The 21,943-nt window shown below is 40.6% G+C and overlaps 1 protein-coding gene and 1 long non-coding RNA gene across 3 annotated transcripts in view; both read left to right on the top strand.

The window, feature by feature from the left end:
* TMX4 (thioredoxin related transmembrane protein 4) overlaps positions 1-13,090 on the top strand; it is a 49,096-nt gene extending 36,006 nt beyond the window's left edge. Inside the window, exons 7-8 of one of the 2 annotated variants that reach the window (XM_085002828.1) lie at positions 7,018-7,081; positions 8,606-13,090. In XM_085002828.1, coding sequence (XP_084858954.1) covers positions 7,018-7,081; positions 8,606-9,003 — 462 coding nt within the window. In that variant the 3' untranslated portion in view covers positions 9,004-13,090. 2 annotated transcript variants of the gene reach the window in all.
* A 1,655-nt stretch (positions 13,091-14,745) lies between these two features.
* Positions 14,746-21,573, top strand: LOC146395178 (uncharacterized). Its single transcript, XR_014831912.1, has 2 exons — positions 14,746-16,502; positions 16,872-21,573. It is a non-coding gene; the product is annotated as an uncharacterized LOC146395178 (long non-coding RNA).
* Positions 21,574-21,943: the final 370 nt, after the last annotated feature.

The raw sequence follows: 21,943 nt of genomic DNA, 5'->3' as shown, positions 1-21,943 counted from the left end.
AAAAAGCACATAAACAAATATCATTTTGTGTGTAATCTAAGCAGTCAGATGACATTTGCTTGTTTGGTACTGCTTTCAGTGGTAATGAGATATAATGGAAAATTCATTAAATTATTATTTTATTATCACCTAATCCTGCCCCTTAAATTTTCTGAAGATAGATGCTACCCCAGATATAGGCAGTGATGAAAAAAGAAATAGAAGAGTTCCTGTCGTGTCACAGCAGAAATGAATCTGACTAGGAGCCATAAGGTTGTGGGTTTGATCCCTGGCCTCACTCATTGGGTTAAGGATCCGGTGTTGCCATGAGCTGTGGTGTAGGTCGCAAATGTTGCTCAGATCCTGCATTGCTGTGACTGGTGTAGGCCGGCAGCTGTAGCTCCAATTAGATCCCTATCCTGGGAACCTCCATATGCTGTGAGTGTGGCCCTAAAAAAAAAAACAAAAAAAGACAAAAAAAAAGAAAAAAGGCATAGAGACTCACTTGAATTGATAGTCAGTTTCCAAGACAACAGAGTTAGCTGTGAATTCACACATTGCCTACCTGATTAGAACACTGTTGTGATCAGGGCAAAGCTTCGAATTTCTTCCTTTGGTGAATGAGATGGTTTTTCTTGTTGCATCCTCAAATTGAGCCTCTAACTCTGACTGGCTGCTTACACATACACTGCAGTTTTCCTAAGGTGGATTTTGTGAGATAATGTGGATTAAAAAAACCACAGTTGTTATTATGTAAAAAGATAAGATGCAAAGTATATCACTGCCTTCTTTGGGTATGAAAAGCACTATCCATTAGGTATCTGTGCATTTTCTCCCTAGGGTTTTCAGGTAAGGATTGAGATAATACATTTATTTTCTTAGCTATATAGGCAACTGTAAATGTTTGGGCCTGTTTTACTTGTTATATACATATTTAAAATCTTTCTCTTCCACTTGATCAATTTGATTGAGCTTTAAATTCTTAAGTTTATAAAAATCATTCTATATATATTAATCACATGATCTTTAAATACTATATGATAAGAATAATTGATAATTGCTAAAAATGTCTAATAAAAAGGAAAACATTTTAGATAAGATTGTCTCTAAAGTCTGTCCTTATATTTTGTAATGTATTTCAGCTCTTTAACAAGGTCTTTTTAAAAATAAGCTTAAAGTATTAGTAGCCACCTTGATAGCAGGTCATAACCTGGTACTACAAAGTCATATTCCAAGTAGCCAGGGAGGCTCAATTTTATTTGCCATGAACATGTTTGCTTCATATTATGGTTTGTTTGTATTTGAGATTTGACTGCTGATGTTGACTTCATGAGTGGAGGTAGAACTTAGATATGTCATTCATTAGGTTCCAGGTACTTTGCATTCTGCTGCATTAATCTCAATGCTAATTAACATATCCCTGATCCTCTGGCCTAAAATGATTTGACTTGGGGTATAAGTTTGACTCTGGATATAAATGTACTGCTCCCATCTCCCATCTAGTCCTAGATTTCTCTAAAAAAGTTCTCTAGAGCTCCATGATGTGAAGCTCCTGTAGGAGGAATAGTATGAAATCCTGGGCGATTCTGAGATGGATTATGGAGAATGTAGTTTGAGGGTGGGTTCACTGGAAGACCATGGAAAGCTCTTCTCAGCATGAAGGGTTTTAGAATTTTGTCTTTGAGGTTGACTTTATGTCCATGAAGTCAAGCCTGCCAAGGCCCTCATCAAATGATGAGTGTAGGAAAGTTATTAGAGAAGAGAGTTGACTTTAGACTGTTCAATGACTAAGTGATATGGATTATTGTTCCTTTATAAGAAGTTGGGAAGACAGTGTTATTTAAGGAAATATAATTTCAAAGCAGTAAACAGACTCATACATTTTTCTGTGAATATATTCCATAAATTGCAAACATGAATCTTTGCTCAAAATGCCTTTTCTACAACTGTAATATGTGTTAAAAGAAAACAACAGCTAGAATTTTTGCCTTCAGCGAGGTTTCCGGGGAGCAGTCACATTTATGAACTAGGGGCTAAGTGCAAGGCCCAGCATGTAGTCATGTGACACTTGGTCCAGGTGACCTTGGAGGGTCTCCTTCCCTCTGTGAGCCTTATGGAGTTTAACTTACACAGTGGCAGGAGGGGCCGAATGTTTCCATGGAGAAGTGAGTTCCTGATCAAGTCATTGTTTTTCACAAGCCTGACGATTGTTTTTCCTACTTTTCCTTAATTTTACAAGACAGCAAGTCAAAACAAGGCTAATAGTTTGATTTTTGTTTGCTCTTTTGATTGATCCTGGGGTAGTAATGGTTGAAATATTTTCCTAACTGTGATGTTTCCCATGTAAACAAAGAGCTCAGTTTTGGAAATCACGTATTTATTTTGTATTTTAAACCAATATGGGAAACATCCTTAAGTGCCTAGGCTATATGGCAAATCACTCTGGCCACTGCATCATTTTCTCACAACAACTGTGCCTAAAGAATGGAAGACCACTACCCAAGGCAACCTGCAGATTCAGTGCAATCCCTATCAAATTACCAAGGACATTTTTCACAAAACTAGAACAAAGTATTTTAAAGTTTGTTTGGAAGCACAAAAGACCCAGAATAGCCAAAGACATCCTGAAAAAGAAAAATGGAGCTGGAGGAATCGGGCTCCCTGACTTCAGACTATACTACAAAGCAACAGTCATCAAAACCATATGGTACTGGCACAAAGACAGAAATATAGATCAGTGGAACAGGATAGAAAGCCCAGAAGTAAACCCACACACCTACAGTCAACTAATCTATGACAGAGGAGGCAAGAATATACAATGGAGAAATGACAGCTTCTTCAATAACTGGTGCTGGGAAAACTGGACAGCCACATGGAAAAGAATGAAATTAGAACACTCTCTAACACCATACACAAAAATAAATTCAAAATGGATTAAAGACCTAGATCTAAGACCAGATACTATTATTTTTTTCTTTTTTGTCTTTTTGCCATTTATTGGGCCACTCCTGCGGCATATGGAGGTTCCCAGGCTAGGGGTCTAATCGGAGCTGTAGCCACCGGCCCACACCAGAGCCACAGCAACGTGGGATCCAAGCCGTGTCTGCAACCTACACCACAGCTCATGGCAATGCCAGATCCTTAACCCACTGAGCAAGGGTAGGGACCGAACCCGCAACCTCATGGTTCCTAGTCGGATTCGTTAACCACTGCGCCATGACGGGAACTCCCAGATACTATAAAACTCTTTAGGAAAACATCACTCTCTTGACATAAATGACAGCAACATCTTCTCAGACTCACCTTTTAGAGTAATGACAGTAAAAACAAAAATAAATGGGACTTAATTAAACTTAAGAGTTTCTGCACAGCAAAGGAATCCCTAAACAAAACGAAAAGACAACCCACAGAATGGGAGAAAATCTCTGCAAATGAATCGACTGACAAGGAATTCATCTCCAAAATTTATAAACACCTTCTGCAACTCAATACCAAAAAAAACAAACAAACAAACAAACAACCCCATCACAAAATGGGCAGAAGATCTAAATAGACAATTCTCCAAAGAAGACATATGGATGGCCAAAAAACACATGAAAGGATGTTCAACATCACTCATCATTAGAGAAATGCAAATCAACACCACGATGAGGTACCACCTTACACCAGCCAGAATGGCCATCATCAAAAAGTCTACAAACAGTAAGTGCTGGAGAGGGTGTGGAGAAAAAGGAACCCCAGTACACTGTTGGTGGGATTGTAAATTGGTGCAACCCCTGTGGAAAACAGTTTGGAGATGCCTCAGAAAACTAAAAATATAACTACCATTTGATCCAGCAATCCCACTCCTAGGCATCTATCCGGAGAAAACCATGACTCGCAAAGATACATGTACTCCAATGTTCATTGCAGCACTATTTGCAATAGCCAAGACATGGAAACAACCTAAATGTCCATCACCAGAGGAGTGGATCAAGAAGACATGGTACATATACACAATGGAATATTACTCAGCCATTAAAAGGAACGAAATACTGGCATTTTTAGCAACATGGACCCAGAAATTATCATGCTAAGTGAAGTCAGCCATACAATTAGACACCAACATCAAATGCTATCATTGACATGTGGAATCTGAAAAAAGGACAGAATGAACTTTGCAGAGCAGATACTGACTCACAGACTTTGAAAAACTTATGGTTTCCAAAGGAGACAGTTTGGGGGAGTGGGGGGATGTGCTAGAGGTATGGGATGGAAATCCTATAAAATTGGATTGTGATGATCATTGTACATCTATAAATGTATTAAATTCATTGAGTAATAAAAAAAAAAAAAGACAGCAAAGCTCTAGACAGGGAAGCAATGGAAAACACAAGCAGCAATTTTCTGCCTCTGTTATCTGGTCTCCAGTTCAGTTGGTAGGTATAGACACTGTCTGAATTTTGCAGCTTGGGTGGAATGTTTTCTATACTTTGCTGACCAGTTCCTAGCACAGAGCCTCCTATGAAGAGGGTCTCCAGTATTAGAGGGTCTCCACTCTATGAAAGATGGCAAATCCATCTGCTCTCCACTTTTAGATGCCTGGCTGTCTCCTAAGATTAGCTATATGGCTATCTGCTAAGTTGAAACCTGAAAATATAACTGGAAGGGAAGGGCAAGGCATAATTCCCATATAAACCCTATTTTTATTGATTGATTAATGGCTGACTACAGTGTGCAGCAGCTTGATGTGAGATCTCAGTTCCCAGACCAGGGATTGAACCCAGGCTGCAGCAGTGAAAGTGCTGAGTTCTAACCACTAGACTGCTAGGAACTCCCCTATACCCTGTTCTTAAACAGTGCCATTCTTAGTGACTTAGGAAATGGCCTATTCTAAGGGAGTGATTCTTTTCGTTGGAAAATAGATCTTGAACTGAGAGAATGAGAGGGTTTTCCTCCCAGTTTCTGAGAAGGAAGTCTGTATCATGGAATTGTGTGCTATTAGAGACCTGAAACAGCCATTAGTGATAGACTAGTCCCGAACCTGTCCTTTCAGAGAGGGCAAATGAGTAAACAGTCAAGGGCTTGTTCAGGGTCCCACAGCTGACATGGTGGAGGATGGGGTCCCAGAATTTTTCTCTAGGCCTCCTTACCTAGTGTTCTAGAAGGCCCAGGTATATCACAGATGGGATGGACTTCCTCCCAGGCCTTGTTGTAAATGAGAGTTATTTGTCACTGGCAGGTGTTTCTTTCCCTTACAATATGTCATGACGAAAACGTTCTCCTCCAGTTGCTATTAAGAAAAGCAAAAGGGAAAAAATTGACTAAAAACATTATGTCCAATGAATAGCTACTAAGCCCATGACTATCATATTAAAAAGTAAGTTCTCAACTTCAGTCTTTTCAGATGGAAATGTTTTCCTCTTTGCTGTTCAAATCCACTTAACATCTTGGAGCTGGTTTCTCCGCAACCCATGGCGCTTCGAACGTCCCATCTTCCTGCCCCATGGGTCTCCTCAGCCTGGCATTTAGGGCTTTCTCTGGATCCAGGAGTCCCCATGGTCCATTGTGGTGTAACTTAAAAGAGGCAGGCAGCTGGTGCTGCCCAACTTAGGACCATGCCGAGGACTTGAAATGCCACCTCTTTCAAGCAGTCAGTCCTGATCCTTCCCCTCCACCATAACTGGTTGTATCTCTGAAGCATCTATCAAAATGCTTTCTTAATTTTTCTTGAGACCCCTGTTCCGTATTGCTTTATAATTCAACTGGCATTTTCCCCCCTTTTGAACCCTTTCCCCCCCCAGATGTTAACATGATATCTTGAACCTAATGAACCAAATACTAAGTAATACCTGAATATACAGATGGTAATAATCACAGTAAGGTACTCATTTGATATTTATAAAGTTGAATTAAAAGGACTGTGACTTTGATTTCTTTAAAATTTTAGAGGACTTTAATGAAGAATACTTTATGAAGAATTATTCCTTTCAGGGCTGCACCTGAACATTGGAGGTTCCCAGGCTAGGGATGGAATCAGAGCTGTAGCTGCAGGCCTACACCACAGCCACAGCAACGCGGGATCTGAGCCACGTCTTCGACCTACACCACAGCTTATAGCAATGCCAGATCCTTAACCCACTGAGCAAGGCCAGGGATCAAACCTGCGTCCCCATGGATGCTAGGCAGATTTGTTTTCACTGAGCCATGATGGGAGCTTCAGAATTATTCCTATTTTAAAGACTGGGCCATTGTTGAAAGTGTAGGTGAAGTCCAGGAGTTAGCTAGACACCAGAGGAGCCATGAAGCCCTTCTCACCAGGCAGCTTCTTCCTGTTCTGGCCTGCCCGTGTTTGGTGGCGCTGTAGGGGAGGGCAATAGAGGGCACCTCCTGCTCATTCCAGCTCCAGGTAACTTTGCCACATTTGACACATCGTCATCCTATCAGTTTCATCACTGCAGCTCACGCATGGACTGGAGTGAACCTGCCTCTGAGGAGCTTGTATTTTATCAGGGAAATGGCATGTTTATAGTGGGTAGAAAGTGACTCAACGCTGCAGTCCGGGCTGGAGGGGAAGCCAGTCAATCACTGTCTAAAATAGTTTAGTTCACATCCCTGATGTCTTCTCACCATTCGTCCCTATAGAAATTTCTTGCGGCACTACATCCTGAAATACTCTTCCACACACTCAGGGTTTACCCACTAGGGAGGGACAACGCATGTACAGACTAGTTTTATTTGTCAGTGTTTTCTAAAAGATCACTTTAGATGTGGCCGATAGTGTCTGTTTTCTTACATCTGCTTGATTCATCTGTTTTTAGTGGGCTGTGTGTATCATTTGATTTTGTGAGCCCTGTTTTAATAATAGCGTTTTCTTACATTATATCACATTTGAAAAGTAGGAAATTCTTAATCATATCCTTGTCTTTTTGGGGGACTTTGGGCCATTTGCTGTGTATTTGTGTATGAATATCTGGTTATAGAAGCAGGGGCTAACTCTGAGACTATTCGGTAATGTCTCATCCACTCATTGTAAAATCACTCTTTTTTTCCTTCCAGGTCTTGGTAGTAATATCAGAATGTTTCTCTATGCCACTTCCAAGGCATTTATCTGAACGTTCTGGTACGTATGACAAATTCATGCGATAGAGTATTTTTGGAATTCCATGGTGTGCCCTTATTGTACTCGTACAGTGGATTTCCCTCCAGATTTTCTAGGTGACCAAACCATCACAACTTCCACATTCCTTCAAGTATGTTCTCCAGATGTATTTGAACAAAAATTCTTTTTTTTCCCCCATCTCTTAAATTAGGGAATATTTCATTTTGGTAATTGCTCTTTGCCTGGAATTGCATGCCTTTCATTAATCAATTGACACCTTTTTCTTTCAAACTGGAATGAGAAGGGAGGGGCGCTTACACTTGGTGGGTTTCTCCCCTGTACCTGTAACTGTCCTCAGACCTTTAAAAGCAGTTTCCCCAAGTCCTTTCACTACCTCACACTGTTTCTGGGACAAAACAGCCCTGGATTTCCATGGTTTTATTACTATTTTTTTTTTCAGAGAGACTTTGCATGAAGACTTATATGAGACTTTGTTGAGTTTTATGTGGAAGTCTATCTAAGTAAGCTGATGCATATTTTTTTAGTTGTTAAAGTTTTTAAGGCTTGGAGACTTCCATGTATAATTATAAATTGTATTATTTTTTTCCTTAGAGTTCTTAAAAGTAACAGAAACCCAGTTTAAAGCAACTTAAGGAGAAAAAAAGGGAAATTTATTAGCTCACATAACTGAAAAATCCAGGGATGTTCTGACTTTAAGTACAGTGCAAGGGATATTAGGTTTCTGTTGGTATGAAGCTGATTCAGTGGCTGTCAACAGCCCCAACTCAACTTTTTATCAGTTTAGCAATCCCTGTAGAAAGAGAGAAATCTTTTCCTCCTGACTCTGGTCAGAAACTCCGGGGAAATACTCTGACTGGCTGGGCTTAAGTCACATTTCTGAACCAATCATCATGACCAGTGAGCAGGTCACTGAACATTCAACAAGGTACAAAATATGAAGCACGAAGGAACCTTTGCCCTCCCTGCTCCTGGGCTCTGCCAGAGTCAACACGGCCAGGGAAGTTTCCAGAGAGAGATGAAGAGGCCCTGGGTGGAGCTAGGACGCCATCCAGAGATCTGTCCTGTGTGATAACATAGTTTCAGGATGGAGAAAACTGTCACACGTGCTGTTTCTTCACAGCTAAGTGCACTCGGTTGATTGCTGAACGACTTTTTAAAATGGAAGTGTGGTTGATGTACAATGTTATATTAGTTCCAGGTGTACAGCATGGTGATTTGATGACTTTATGGCTTATACCCCTTATTTAAAGTTATTATAAAATACTGCTTATGTAATAAAATACCCTGTTCTGTAAGTGACATCCTTGTATCCGATGTTTTATACCTACTAGTTTATACCTCTTATTTTTTTTCTATTGTCTTGCCTCTCCCTGCTGGTAACCACTAGTTTGTTTTCTGTGTCTATGAGCCTTTTTCTGTTTGGTTATATTCATATATTTTTTAGATTCCACATATAAGTGAAAACAACGCATTTGTCAAAGCCGTTATTTATCCAGAGAATGTCCCTCTCTCTTCCTTCCACAGAGCAGAGTCTCCGGTCAGAAGAGGCCCACACGGCTGAGCAGTTACAGGATGTAGAGGAGGAAAAGGATGATTCAAATGAAGAAGAAAACAAAGACAGCCTTGTAGATGACGAAGAAGAGAAGGAAGACCTCGGTGAGGAGGACGAAGCAGAGGAGGACGAGGAGGACAGCGCGGTCACCGGCAGGGACGAGGAGAGGAGTGATGCCCTGGACCAGAGGCCCCCAGGGGAGGCCCCGGAGGACGAGGCACCTGGTGGTGAGACTGGAGACAACACCCCCGAGCAGCCCAGTCTGGCTGGTGCAGAGGTGGCGGCGGAAGACACGCTGAGGCAGCGCAAGAGTCAGCATCCCGACAAGGGAGACAAGGGAGACGAGGGAGACGAGGGGCCATCGGCCTGATGACGGTGTTTCCCGGAGCACAGAACACAGGAGTGCCAGCTTCGCTCTGCTCTGCAGTTCAAACCAAATCCTTACTTTTCCCTGAATGCTCAAGCCTCTCCTTAAAAAACCATCTCTAGCTGCATAGTCTCATGGCGTTAAGCTTCATGTGTGTTAAGGAGACTCTTCCAGGCTTGACAATCAGGATACAGAAAAGCAAACATAGTGTTAGGGTCGTTTGGGACCTGGGATGGGCACAGGTTCATTGACTTGGGGCTGTGGGGCTTTGACCAGAGGAAGCAATCCCCTGTGCATGGACAGCAGACATGGCTGCAGGCCCCTACAATGAAAGCAGGGGAACCTGAGCATCCTGTGTGGAGCCGCGGTCTTGCTTTCTCTTCGTGTACTGAGCATTTATGTTTGTCAGACTCTAAGAACATCAGGCCCCATAGTACAGGGGCACTTTTAGAGCTAAAAATTGAGAGGGCCTTGGATATTATTGTAGAAAAGACCCTGGAAGTCTTCAGCTCTCTAAATCTCCCTTGTTATGTTTTAACATTTCCAACTTTCCCACCATGGGCCTGTGGCCTCCCCACACTCTTCACAACACTTCCTTAGTGAGAGGACTCGGCCAGCAGTCAGCCTGACACCAGCTGCCTTTATTCTGACTTAAGGGTTTAGATAATCAGGAAGCATAGCCCATGAAGTCATGACTGCCAAGTGTCTCAAACGAAATGTTGTAACCATTGGAGATTCAAAAGGAAGTAGAGGTTTTAGAGGAGAGATTTTTGTTGTTGTTGTTGTTAGCCAAAATGTAGTCATTTTTTTTTTCCCAAGAAGTTCCCTTAAGAGTATTCTTTTTGAAGCCAAAAGTCTCCTAAGTCTTGCCAGTACAAGGTAGTCTTATGAAGAAAATTTGAATGCTGTGTTGTTTCCATCTCAAGAGGTCCCCTGGTTCTTGAACCACTTTAATAATAACTGAAAAACTGTTTCTGGTTTTCCTTCAGTGATGTGCCTTTGGTGAAAGAATTAATGAAAGTGTATATCTGGAAATGAAAGATTTGGTTTCGTTTCCTTCTTCCTTAATCTTGTGAAGAATTTTATCCCTGTAAATCTCTCAATACTCAATCTGCTAAAAGTACCCAGGGGGCCCAATGTCTTTAAAAAAAAATCCATCTGTCTACCTGATTTGTGTCTTAGAATAAATTCATAAAATTAGATTCCAAGCTTATGAAAGATGTCTAAAGTTGATCCTACATCCCTTGAGTCCAGACAGAATAGCAAGTAGTACAGGTTTATGAAATTCAAAAAGCTTCTGTCATCTTTAAAAAGAAATACGCAGTAGACGCCTATCTGGATGTTTAGATAACCCTTACCTTGTATTAACTTGAACATGGGCTCACTGGAGGAGGGGAGATTCTGAAACTCTACCCTGGTGTGGCTGGAGGAGCCTGTTGCAAGCCTCACACAAAGGGAGTTTTTATTCTGACAGAACCCACTTTTTAGAGTTGGTTATTTTTCATCTTTCCAACTCAGTTACTTGACAGTCTCAGCCCCTGGTACAGTGAAGCTCATTAGGAGCTGCCAATGGTTTTTCTCCTCAGACAGCAGCAGCCTCAAGTTTGAGACCATCACAGAACTGACAGACTGTGAAAACCTTGACTTTTGCTCATTTCTTGTCCCTCCTACCATCTGGGTCTCTTACACAGCCTCACCCAAAGCACCATGGTTCTGTGTGAGGCAGCCCTGTCTCCCCGTGCCAGAAAGCCTTTCTGGAGCAGAGCTGAGCTGGGCCTGTCCTTCTGTCACTTGGATTTCTCTTCTAGTCAGCTGAAACAAAGTTTTCCAAGATCATTAAGGTCAAGTTCAAGTGTATGGAGTAAGAAAGTTTTCATAGTTTGGCTTTTCTGTATAATACCTCCCCCAACCCCCATATTGAAATAATTCATTTTTTTTTTTTTAAAGTGGAGTATTTGACTAAAGGGGAAGGAATGAAGAAATGAAATTAGTTTGGCTTTTTATAAATGTAGGGCCAATTTCAAATTGGACTCCAAATAGTATCTAATTATGTAATGAGAAAAATGTAATTTCTTTCTCAGCAATACTTTAAAAAAAATTGGGGGAAGAGGAGAAAACAGTTTGGAGAAGCGGATCCATTAAAAGTTGAAGTATCTGGCTATGGGGACTGTTTTTCCTGTGTGTGTGTGTTTAAATATTCTGGCAAAAGATGTATGCATCTAATTTAATTTCTTTCCACTTGCAGCCTTTAGGTTTATTTTCAGTACTTACTGAATATAAAACTAAAGGAAAAAAGTCAACCCCAAATAATTTAAAATTAGATTAACATTTCAATAGGATTTGACAGATTTTTCCTGTAGATAATATATTTAATCCAGAAGTCAAGTGCATGGAAACATGATTTCAATTCAAAACATTAAAAAAAAAAATCGTGCTTCCCTGTGTCACAATGTCAGTTATTTAATTATAGAATAGTATTATACATATATCAAAATTATGTAAATTAAATAAAACTAGATTTTGGAACGGGTGCAGTGCTTTATGTGTGAGTAGTCGGAGCTAAGTGCCTGTTCATTGATTGGAGGGAAAGTTCAAAACTTCTAGCTACATTTTCCTTACTTTCTTTTATTATTCATCTCTTGCCAAACCACCTCAACTTGCTTAAAATCACATGTTGAAGCAAATATAGGCAGTCTCACTTCTTTCTTTCCCTTGGAAGTTAAGCATAAATGGGACCAGAGGCCCAATTTACTCAGTTCCCTGGGCCTTGCACCATATGGGCATGCTCCCACAGCCCCATCTCAGGCACATGGTCCCTGGGAGTCATAGGCCTCTCTAACTACAGAACGCAACCCAAATTACTATTGTTTGACAAAAAGTAAATGAGCTTTGGCCAAGCTGACTTCCACAGTGGTGGAGAAAGCCAAAGTTTGACTCTCTTATGGCCAGAATCCTTGTTGATAGCTATGGTGTTGGTCCATGATTTGCAGTTTTTTCTATACCCCTGTTCCAAAATCTAGTTTTATTTAATTTATCTAATTTTGATATATATAAAATTCTATAATTAAATAACTGACATTGTAACAGGGAAGCATGATTTTTGGATGATAAAAATATCTTTTATGGCAAGTACTGAACATGTGACTTTATTACTAAGTCCTTTAAGAGTGGAGCCTAATTTATAGAAAGGAAAATATCAAACAGTCCAAAAAAAGTAGAAATGACAGGATGTAATTGAGATTTTAGTATAAAACCTTAAAGTGGTATGAAGTGAGAGAAAGATGGGAGAGATTGGTTCTTTTTCTAAAGTGTCAGTTGTTTCTTTATTCTCTCATTTCTGTGTTTTTTAATGTGTTTTTTTCTGCCAGTATTATAGCTGTGTGGTTGACCCATCCTTTCAAATATAACATTTTGGAAAGTATTCATGTAAAACTTTTGTGCCAATAGAAACATTCCTTCTTGTTTAGTATCTGTTTACCTCAGTCATATGTTTTGATCCCTTTTGGAAGATCATAGCTTGTCTTGGAAACCAAACATGGATGAGGCAGCTTTTTGAGCATCTTTCCTGAATCATGAGGTTTGGTTGAAAGGCCTTTGATAGTTTTCAGACTAGGATATGCTGGCCTTCAGATGGCTCATTCTCAGTGAAGTTTTGTGTAAACCGTGACACTGTATGTATGTGACTCATACAACTTTAACATATTTCTAATATTTGTTACCAAACAGCTTCTTCGTGCAAATGCAGTTTTTATACTAAGAATACTGTTTATTTGTATTGCAATACATTATAAACTTATTATTTATATTACTTGTAACAGTCTTAATTTTTTAGCCTAGTGATTATTTTTCTCTTTATTCCTGTTTTTTTTTTTTTTTTTTGCTTCCTCAAATAGCATCTGCAGCAGCTGGAATGGCAGAACAAGATATGAGTCTCAAGCTGTAACTTGTCTGAATTACAAATCACCTTATCACAGACTTGTACATAACCCTTGGTGTTATTGGTTTTCATCTTATTGTAAATTCTCATGTGCATCAAAACCTAATGATAGTAATGACTAAGTAAAAAAACAGTGTGTTGCTTTTCACATAAGAATTTCGCAATCATTTGCCTAGGCAGTGAAAAATACTACTCTGTTAAAAAATAATGTTTGTGTATCCATCCTCCATCCAGCCTGTTTGTTCTCCCTCTTTATTTCTCCTCCCTCCTTGACTTGGTGAAACCAAAACCGTTGCCTTTTAGCTGCTCCAGAAAGTGCACAAAACCAAAAACAAGTGCAAAGACCTAGGGCTTCCTTCTTGTCATAGCCATTATGTTGCCTGGACACCTGGGGGCTGGAGCCATGGGAAGGGATGCAGCTAGCCCTTCCCCACACTGAGCCGGCCTGGCCTCTAGGGCGTCCTGAAGTCTGGTCTACACCTGAGCCTTACTGTCACTCGCTCAGGGAAGAGCACAAAGGAGTTGAGGCGCCTCATGTATTTAACACCCTCAGAGACTGAAATAACGGATTTTGGGTTTTTCACTTGGGAAAGAAGCTAAGGGAATACGTAGTAAGAGGAACCTGTTTACACTTCCGTACCACCAAGTCCTCCCCTCAGAGTAATTGACTCAGATTTTGAAGCTGACAACACTGAGTCACAAAATGCACCCCCCTGCTTTGCTCCAATCCCGGTGGCCTTTTGGAACATATTCCGCTACAGTAGGAATTTTTTCCTAGGACGTGCTCTTCTTGAGCCTAAGAATTGGATTAGGCTAGTCTAGGTAGGTTGTGTCAAAGACTCCTAAATTCAGGGGCTTGAAAAGCGAGGATTTTTTATCACTGTTTCACTGAGTTCAGATCTCCCAGATGGCAGAGGCTCTGGTTCGTGAAGGTCTCCCTGGGATCCAGGTCTAGGGAGGCTCTGCTCTCCAGCGTGTGATTCTGAGGCGGCTGTGTTCATGTGCTTCCAATCAGTCAGAAGGTGAGGGATCGTAGAGCAGTGCTTCTGGCAAATGGCAGAACGAGGCCGAATCACTTCCGGTCCACAGGTCATCCCTGACCAAAAGGGATTCTGGGATGTGTATCTTGCCATGGGCTTCAGAAAAAGGGGAAATAGAGAACATCTCTGCCACAATGCCTTCATCTTACCCACCTTTGAAACCCAAGTGCCCACGAAGAGTGAGCTCCTGTGAGGTGACAGTCATCGGAGTGCACATGGGGCCCCAGGAAAAGAGTACAAGGGCCCATGGCTGGTCGTCTTCTTCCTGGACTTGATTCCTGTTGGTTTTCAAGATACCGGGGTTTTCAAGCTGTGAGGTGTGTGTGCTCACATAGTTCATGTTTTGTTTGGAAAAATGGACATTAATAAATGGGATAAGAATTGCAAATATAAAAGAGATGCTACAAGAGTTTGGAAAGAAACCTGATGGAGGCTGAGGGTTTAGATGATGCATGCCACCAGGAGTGCAGGATTAGGGGTTGCTGAAGCTGAGATGGACTTGGAATCCCTTTGATACACTCAAGCAACCTTTAAGCTGCACATACGGAAAAATAGGATTAGTCTCATCACAGTGGGAAGTTCTTTGCTGAGCCATCAGGGTGGATTGCTGGAACCTCATTTTTCCTTGTTTCAGGAGTAAGAGAAGAAAAGTTTGTTTGTTTGTTTGTTTTTTAGGGCCGAAACCATGGCACATGGAGGTTCCCAGGCTAGGGGTTGAAGCACATTTAAAGCAGCAGCTGCCAGCCTGTGCCACAGCCACAGCAATGTAGGATCCAAGCGGCCTCTGCAGTCTACACCGCAGCTGACAGCAACCCCAGATCCTTTACCCCCTGAGTGGGGCCAGGGAGTGAACCTGCATTCTCATGGATACTAGTTGGGTTCATTTCCTCTGAGCCACAGTGGAAACTCTGGAGCAGTTTGTTACTAATCTTCGCATGAGCTTTTCCCCCCATTTCAGTATCTTTGCTAATCAGTGATTTATAAACTTCATAAATCTTCCTAGATAGGTTTCTAGTTGCTAGACATCTGATTAATCATGCTAACCTTAAAAGTAATACTTTGGTAATATTTATGCCATTGGAATTCTTTGTATTCTGTCATCACTGGTGGGGCATATAATTCCTAAGGTTCTAATTGGTTACTTTGGTGGAGATCATAGGATAGACCTTGACTCAAGAGTGACAACCTGCTAGGTATACAGAATTGCAAAGCTGTCACTGTGCGATTGTCCTTCAAGCTTTATTTCTCTGTGCAATGAAATCTGAGCATGAGTCTTGATCTAACAAATAGCATTCAAAACCAGAGTTAGGGGTTGACCATTGACTTTTAACTATTTTGACTTATAACAATATTGTAGAGAGTATACTAAGACTTTTCACATCCTTGGCTCCTCCATAGACTGGAACCAGCTGTAAGCAAAGCTATATGATTATACTGTGGCATCCAGTCCTTAGCCTCCTTTATTCTGGAAGAGTAATAATTACCTCCCAACAGGGAAAACTGTCATTTTTTTTGGCCACTCCCATGGCATTTGGAAATTCCCCAGCCAAGGGGGAAACCCGAGCCACAGCAGTGACAACACTGGATCCTTAACTGCTAGGCTGCCAAGAAACTCCATACTGTCCTATTAATTAGCATAAAAGAGGGTGATTTTTTTCTTCTATGCTTTTTAACATGTAGGAATAGTGTTGGTATTTGTTTTAAAAGTGCACGACTGCTCTTGTGCTGTAGCTGAAAGAGCCCCTCAACCCCCTCCATCCTGTGAGTACAACACAATACCAATGACCAGTTAAAGAGAAACAGAAGCCTTGACTCTTTTTGAGCAAGGAGAACTGCCTCATTCACAACATGCAAAAAAAATAATGATTTAGGGGCAAACCCAAGTCAAGAGAGATTTTAGTGTATATTGTTCCAAAAAGAGTTATATTTAAAATGTTCATCTTTAACAGGCTAATGATGTGAATCTCTGAGGAGTTGAGTTTAGCATTTGTAAAACTTATTTGACAAGCAATAAATATCGAGGAAACATAAAATTTGAAAATGCTCCCACTACAAAAACTAGAGATGTCAACTAAGATATATCTGGATTTTTTTTGGTTAATTTTTATTTATTTATTTATTTGGTTTTTAGGGCTGCACCCGAGGCTTATGGAGGTTCCCAGGCTAGGGGTCTAATCGGAGCTGCAGCTGCTAGCCTACGCCACAGCCACAGCAATGCAGGATTCCAGCTGCATCTTTGACCTACACCACAGCTCATGGCAATGCCAGATCTTTAACCCACTGAGCAAGGCCATGGATTGAACCTGCATCCTCATGGATGCTCGTCAAATTCCTTAACCACTGAGTCACAATGGAAACTCTAAGCATTTTTTTTTTTTTTTTTTTTTTTTTTAGGCACCTACAAAGAAAGATTCACAGGGGCCAAAAATCATGAAGTAAACAAACATGACCTGGTACTGGGACTTCCCCGATGGGGGTGATGGGGATGCTGGTGGTGACAGCGGTGGTAGAAGCTGCTGCCTTTGGTAACCCGGGGGTGTATGTTTTTATGACCACATAAGATATGAAGTCTTGACTATAGCAAGTTGGGAGGTTGGAATGGAAAGTGCATAAATTCCCAGGCACATCCTCAGTGAGACAAACTTGTTAACTAGAACACAGAGAAAGCTTATCTGTCTTGGCCCAGTCTCTGTGTGGAAAACTGTAACAGTCTGCCCCGGAAAATCATAGCCATGGACTTGACTTTTACAAATTGAAGTTTGAATTTACACAAGCTTCATAGTCTCAAAAGACTCCAAATAAGAAATTCTTATAGAAAGGTGAATGGGGCAAGAGGGTACACCAGCGAAAGCAAGCACAAAACTCAGTATTCTTTTTTTTTTTTTCCTTTTTAGGGCTGCACCCACAGCATATGGGGTCCAATTGGAGCTGTAGCCACAGGTCTATACCACAGCCACAGCAACACAGGATCTGAGCTGCATCTGTGACCTACACCACAGCTCACGACAATACTGGATCCTTGACCCACTGAACAAGGCCAGCGATTGAACCTATGTCCTCATGGATACTGGTTAGGTTCGTTTCCACTGCACTACAGTGGAAACTCCCTCAGTACCTTGAAAACATTTCTAACATGTATATTCCCATAGATAATATGAACTAAAGATGAACTCACAATTCAAAATTAACAAAATATGCAGGGAAACCATTCATCAGATGGCAGAAGTCGTTTTGCCTTAATCTTGAGATAATATCAGATAAAATCTTTAAACTTTAAAAATTATTAAAAACATTAAAGAAGGAACATAAGACAGAAAAGAAAAGGATACTTTTTCCCCTTAGAATAATGTGTTCTAAGTTTATCCATGCTGCATGTATCAGCACTTCAACCCTTTTTATTGGTGTGTAGTACTTCATTGTATGAATATAAACACATTGTTTAGTCTTCTGCTAACAGACATGCGGAATAGTTCTTGGCTCATCCATGCTACCTTCTGGTTAGGACACAATCCCAAAATACTTTACTAATAATCTTTGGTAGAAATATTGGAATGAATGTTAGAGATATACTCCTCAGGATTTCCCAAGAGTTGTTCTTCTATCACCAAAAAGCAATGTATATCACCCTTGCAAGGAGCAGATGCTTGAGAAAAACAGATACTGGAGCAGGTCTTCCTGAGGGTGAATCTCAGGTCCACCATTTGCCAGTGGTGTGAACTTGAGCAAGTTACTTAACTTCTCTGTGTCTCATCTTTACAGTGGGCGTGGTAAGGGACTTCCACATCCATTAATGAAGTTGTAGACAATTCTAATTAACCCTCCTCATGAGGACAACTAGAAAAGCTGCCATATATAATATATACTAGTGTTAAGATAATAATATATTATGTTTTGCACAGACACATCTTGCTTAAAAGGCGTCAGAGTTTATAATATGATGAAGGATTACCAGGTCAGGATCTAGGAAGGGTGGAAAGTTCAGGAACATGATCCTGGCATTGGGGGCAGCTTTTCTACTGAGGGCATTTGTTATTTCTAGAAGTGGAAGTGGTGGGGGTGTTGAGAGGCTGAGTGATGTTTTTGAGAGTTTTGTCTTATAGAGGAGACAGGGCTTGGCTAAGGATGGGACGGCCTGTGCAACCCTCTTGTTTGGGTTGGATCTATGGAAGGACCCACACGAGGAATAAGGATGAACCAGAAGCAGGCACAGTCTTGATCTATTCAGCTCCTGAAAATAGGATGAGGCAATCCTGGAAGAAAATATAAATGCTGGGAGGAAGTAAATTGGTAATGACTGAGTTCTTAAGTGATGGTTTCTTTTGCATTTTTTACTTTGGGGGAGGTAGGATCCCATGGTCTAAATAAATCTTGGAGCTCATAGAGCCCTGTCTTTGTGGATTATTGCATTCAAAGGACCTTAATCTAGCAATCAAAAGTAAACACTGATTTTTCGCATATCCTGTTTCTCCTCTGCCTCTTTTAGTCCCCCCCCACCTCCCAGTGACCAACCCCCTTCCCCCCAGGCAGCACTGTTCCCTCCTTTCATAGTCTAGTCTATCCCTTAAAGATTCTCTCTGGTGTCCGAGGAGCATGACCCTTAATTAGTCTCTCTCCACCTCCACTTTCCTCTCACTTACTACTTCCTCGTTTTTACCTATTTTGGAGACCGACCCTTTCTCCGAAGATCCTTTCTGATATAGATACCCCATCTCAGCTCCTCAATCTCTTTCAGTAGTTCCAGAAAAGTAGTAAATATCAAAATGATGTTGTCAGAATTCTCCTTGATTGGAGGGGCAACGGGGGGGGGTGGCTGTGAATGCCCATGTGTCAAAGGAAATCATACCTCTTATGCTTTCCATCTGCTGCCCCCCAACTTCTCTAGTTTATTCCAGGAAGATCGAGGCATCTCTGTCAGAAGGAACTGTCACACTTAGCAGCTTCTGACAAAATTCATCAGTGTGCTTTCCACAAACACTGGGGGGAGAGGATGGGGAAACGCCCTGATGAAGTTTTTAGAAACATATCAGATGTAGCAACTAATCCCTCGCCCACCCCTGCCTCTGCAGAGCACATCAGCTCCTCTGCTCCAGGCTCCATTCCTCAAATAAGGAGGCGATTCATCTGACAAACACCCTGGAGATGGAACTGCCCCTGGCCGACCATCAGATAGGAACAGTGGCCACGCCCAGTCCTTCAAGCCTGACCATGCAGGCTGAGGGTGAGCCCTGCTTTGGCATAGGAAGAATTTTCTCCCTGTCTCTCTTTCCTTCCCATCACCATCATAAGTTTCCAACAAAGACCATGCAATGGCTGATGTTTATTTGTCTGCTTTTCTGTATAGAATTTAATTTTATATGTAAAACTTTCTCCAGAGGGTTATACTCCTCTCAGCATTACAGCATTGGCAACTCAAAGAAACAGTAATCCCCATCAGAGAAAGTGTCATTAATTAGTTCTATTTAGAAAAGTAGCTAATGCCAACAGACAGACCATTAGAATTTACCGTGAAACTTTGCTAAATAAAACATGGACTGATTTTTTTAAGAAAACAACTTAGTTTATATAAAATTGAATAAAAACTTCTTTTTTTTTTTTTTTGGCTGCACCTATGGCAAATGGAAGTTCTCAGGCCAGGGCTCGAATCCAAACTGGGGTTGTGACCTACGCCACAGTTGCAGCAATACTGGATCCTTAATCCACTGCATTGGGCCAGGGATTGAATCAGTGTCTCCACAGAGACAAGTGAGATCATTAACCTGCTGTTCCACCATGGGAACTCCAAGACTTCTATTTGTGACATAACTCAGTGAACCCAGAAAGATGGGGGTTTCTTGTAAAATTTTCTAAAACATACATTGATGCATCATTTGAAAAAGGACACCACTTAGACTGATAGACTGAGATATATTTCAGTTTACAGTATCAGCCATGAAATAATAATTTGTGAAGCCTTCTCAAATCTGATTCCCAAACCAACTCAAGTATTTTCTGATACAAATTTAAGTATAAGATATATTAGATATGTGGCATAACAATTTTAATATCCTCAAAATTGCTCTCATAGTTTATGTTTATATTTGAAACTATTATCTTTTTAAAAATAAAAATTAATACTTTGAGACTTTCTATTATAAAACTCAATATATTTTATTTTATTTTTATTTATTTTTTATATTACTCAACGTATTTATTGCATTTATAGTTGTACAATAATATATATATATAGCATTTCCATCCCAAACCCCCAGCATCCCCCCACCCCCAATATATTTTACCATTTTATAATTTTCTAGAAGCTTAATATCTATTGTAGATACTGTTCTTAAAATAGTTTTGTGAGAATTTTGAGTGTAACCTGAAAGATTTTAATTAGGTGGCTTTATATCCCATGGTTCTATAGAAGCAGCCTGTGAGGTGGTATAAGTACTACCTTGAGAATCAGGTAGTACTACCACTACTTGTGCGACACTGTACAAGTCACTTAACATTTCTAGGTGAGAATCCCAACTGTCTATATTAACATTATTGTAGTGTTATGCTGTCTGCCTTCCTTTCTCTCTTTCTTTCTCTCTCTCTCTCTCTCTTTCTTTCTTTCTTTCCTCCTTAAGGCCACACCTGCAGCGTATGGAAATTCCCAGACTAGGGGTCAAATCAGAGCTATAGCTGCCAGCATACGTCACAGCTGCGGCAGTGCGAGATCTGAGCCACATTAGTGACCTACACCACACTTTACAGCAATGCCAGATCCCTGACCCACTGAGCAAGGCCAGGGATCAAACTTGCATCCTCGTGGATACTAGTTGGATTCATTTCCACTGTGCCACAAGGGGAATACCCTGTCTTCATCAATTTAAATTTCCATTCCTGGAAACATTTGCACAGGACATTAAAAGTTACACATAACTTTATAACAGGTTATTTCCAGAAATTTTCTAAAATGACTCATCAAACTCTTTAATAGAAATTATCAAGTTAGTTTACAAGTCTTTTTTGCTTCCGTGTTCACTGATCCTAAACTATTCTTTCCTGATTCCTCCTCAATCCTAACCAAGCTTGCCCTTGCTAATGAAAAACAAACAAACAAACAAATAAAACAAACACAAAAACTTTAAGGGAGACTTCCAAATTTCAATTGATATGACTATTTTGTCTCTCCCTCTCTGAGATGTTACTAAGACTGTTAAGGTAGTGCTTGATTCTTTTCCTTAACATTGTAAGCAATAAACTCAACTTTGTCTTAACAATGGGCTGTTTTAGTGATACTCTGGAGAGCTAGCTTTGGAGATTTTTTAAATGATATTGTTGTATTTTATCAGTGGTTCTCAGCTGTGTCTTTATATTAGAATAACTTGACTTTTAAATATTACAGATACCAGAACACTACTCTAGATATATATTCAAAACACTTGCACAGGGTATGTTCCAAGGGGATGCAACTTTTGCAATATACAGGGCCCCATACATAGAAGCTTGGTTTAAAGGCTATATTGTTAATTGTTACATTTTGAAATCCTTAATAATTTGTGAATGAAGGGCTCTGAAAATTATGTAGCTGGCCCTATCTTTGGAAAATAAAGCATGAACATTTTAAAACTCTTCAAGTAATTTTATTTTATTTTATTTTATTTTATGTTTTGATCTTTTTGCCATTTCTTGGGCCACTCCAGTGGCATATGGAGGTTCCCAGGCTAGGGATCTAATCAGAGCTGTAGTCTCCAGCCTATGCCAGAGCCACAGCAATGTGGGATCTGAGCCGCATCTACAGCCTACACTACAGCTCACGGCAACGCCAGATCCTTAACCCACTGAGCAAGGCCAGGGATCAAACCCACAACCTCATGGTTCCTAGTCGGATTTGTTAACCACTGAGCCACGATGGGAACTCCCCTTCAAGTAATTTTAATGCACAACCACTGGTTAAGGAACACAAAACTAGGATTCCTCTTTGAACTAAAACCATAAAAAT

Source organism: Sus scrofa, chromosome 17 (assembly GCF_054392235.1).
Source record: "Sus scrofa isolate SSC_HxYL_T2T_F1_AM1 chromosome 17, Sscrofa_HxYL_maternal_Yorkshire_Landrace_v2.0, whole genome shotgun sequence".
Taxonomy (NCBI): domain Eukaryota; kingdom Metazoa; phylum Chordata; class Mammalia; order Artiodactyla; family Suidae; genus Sus; species Sus scrofa.
This window is presented reverse-complemented; position numbering and strand designations above follow the sequence as displayed.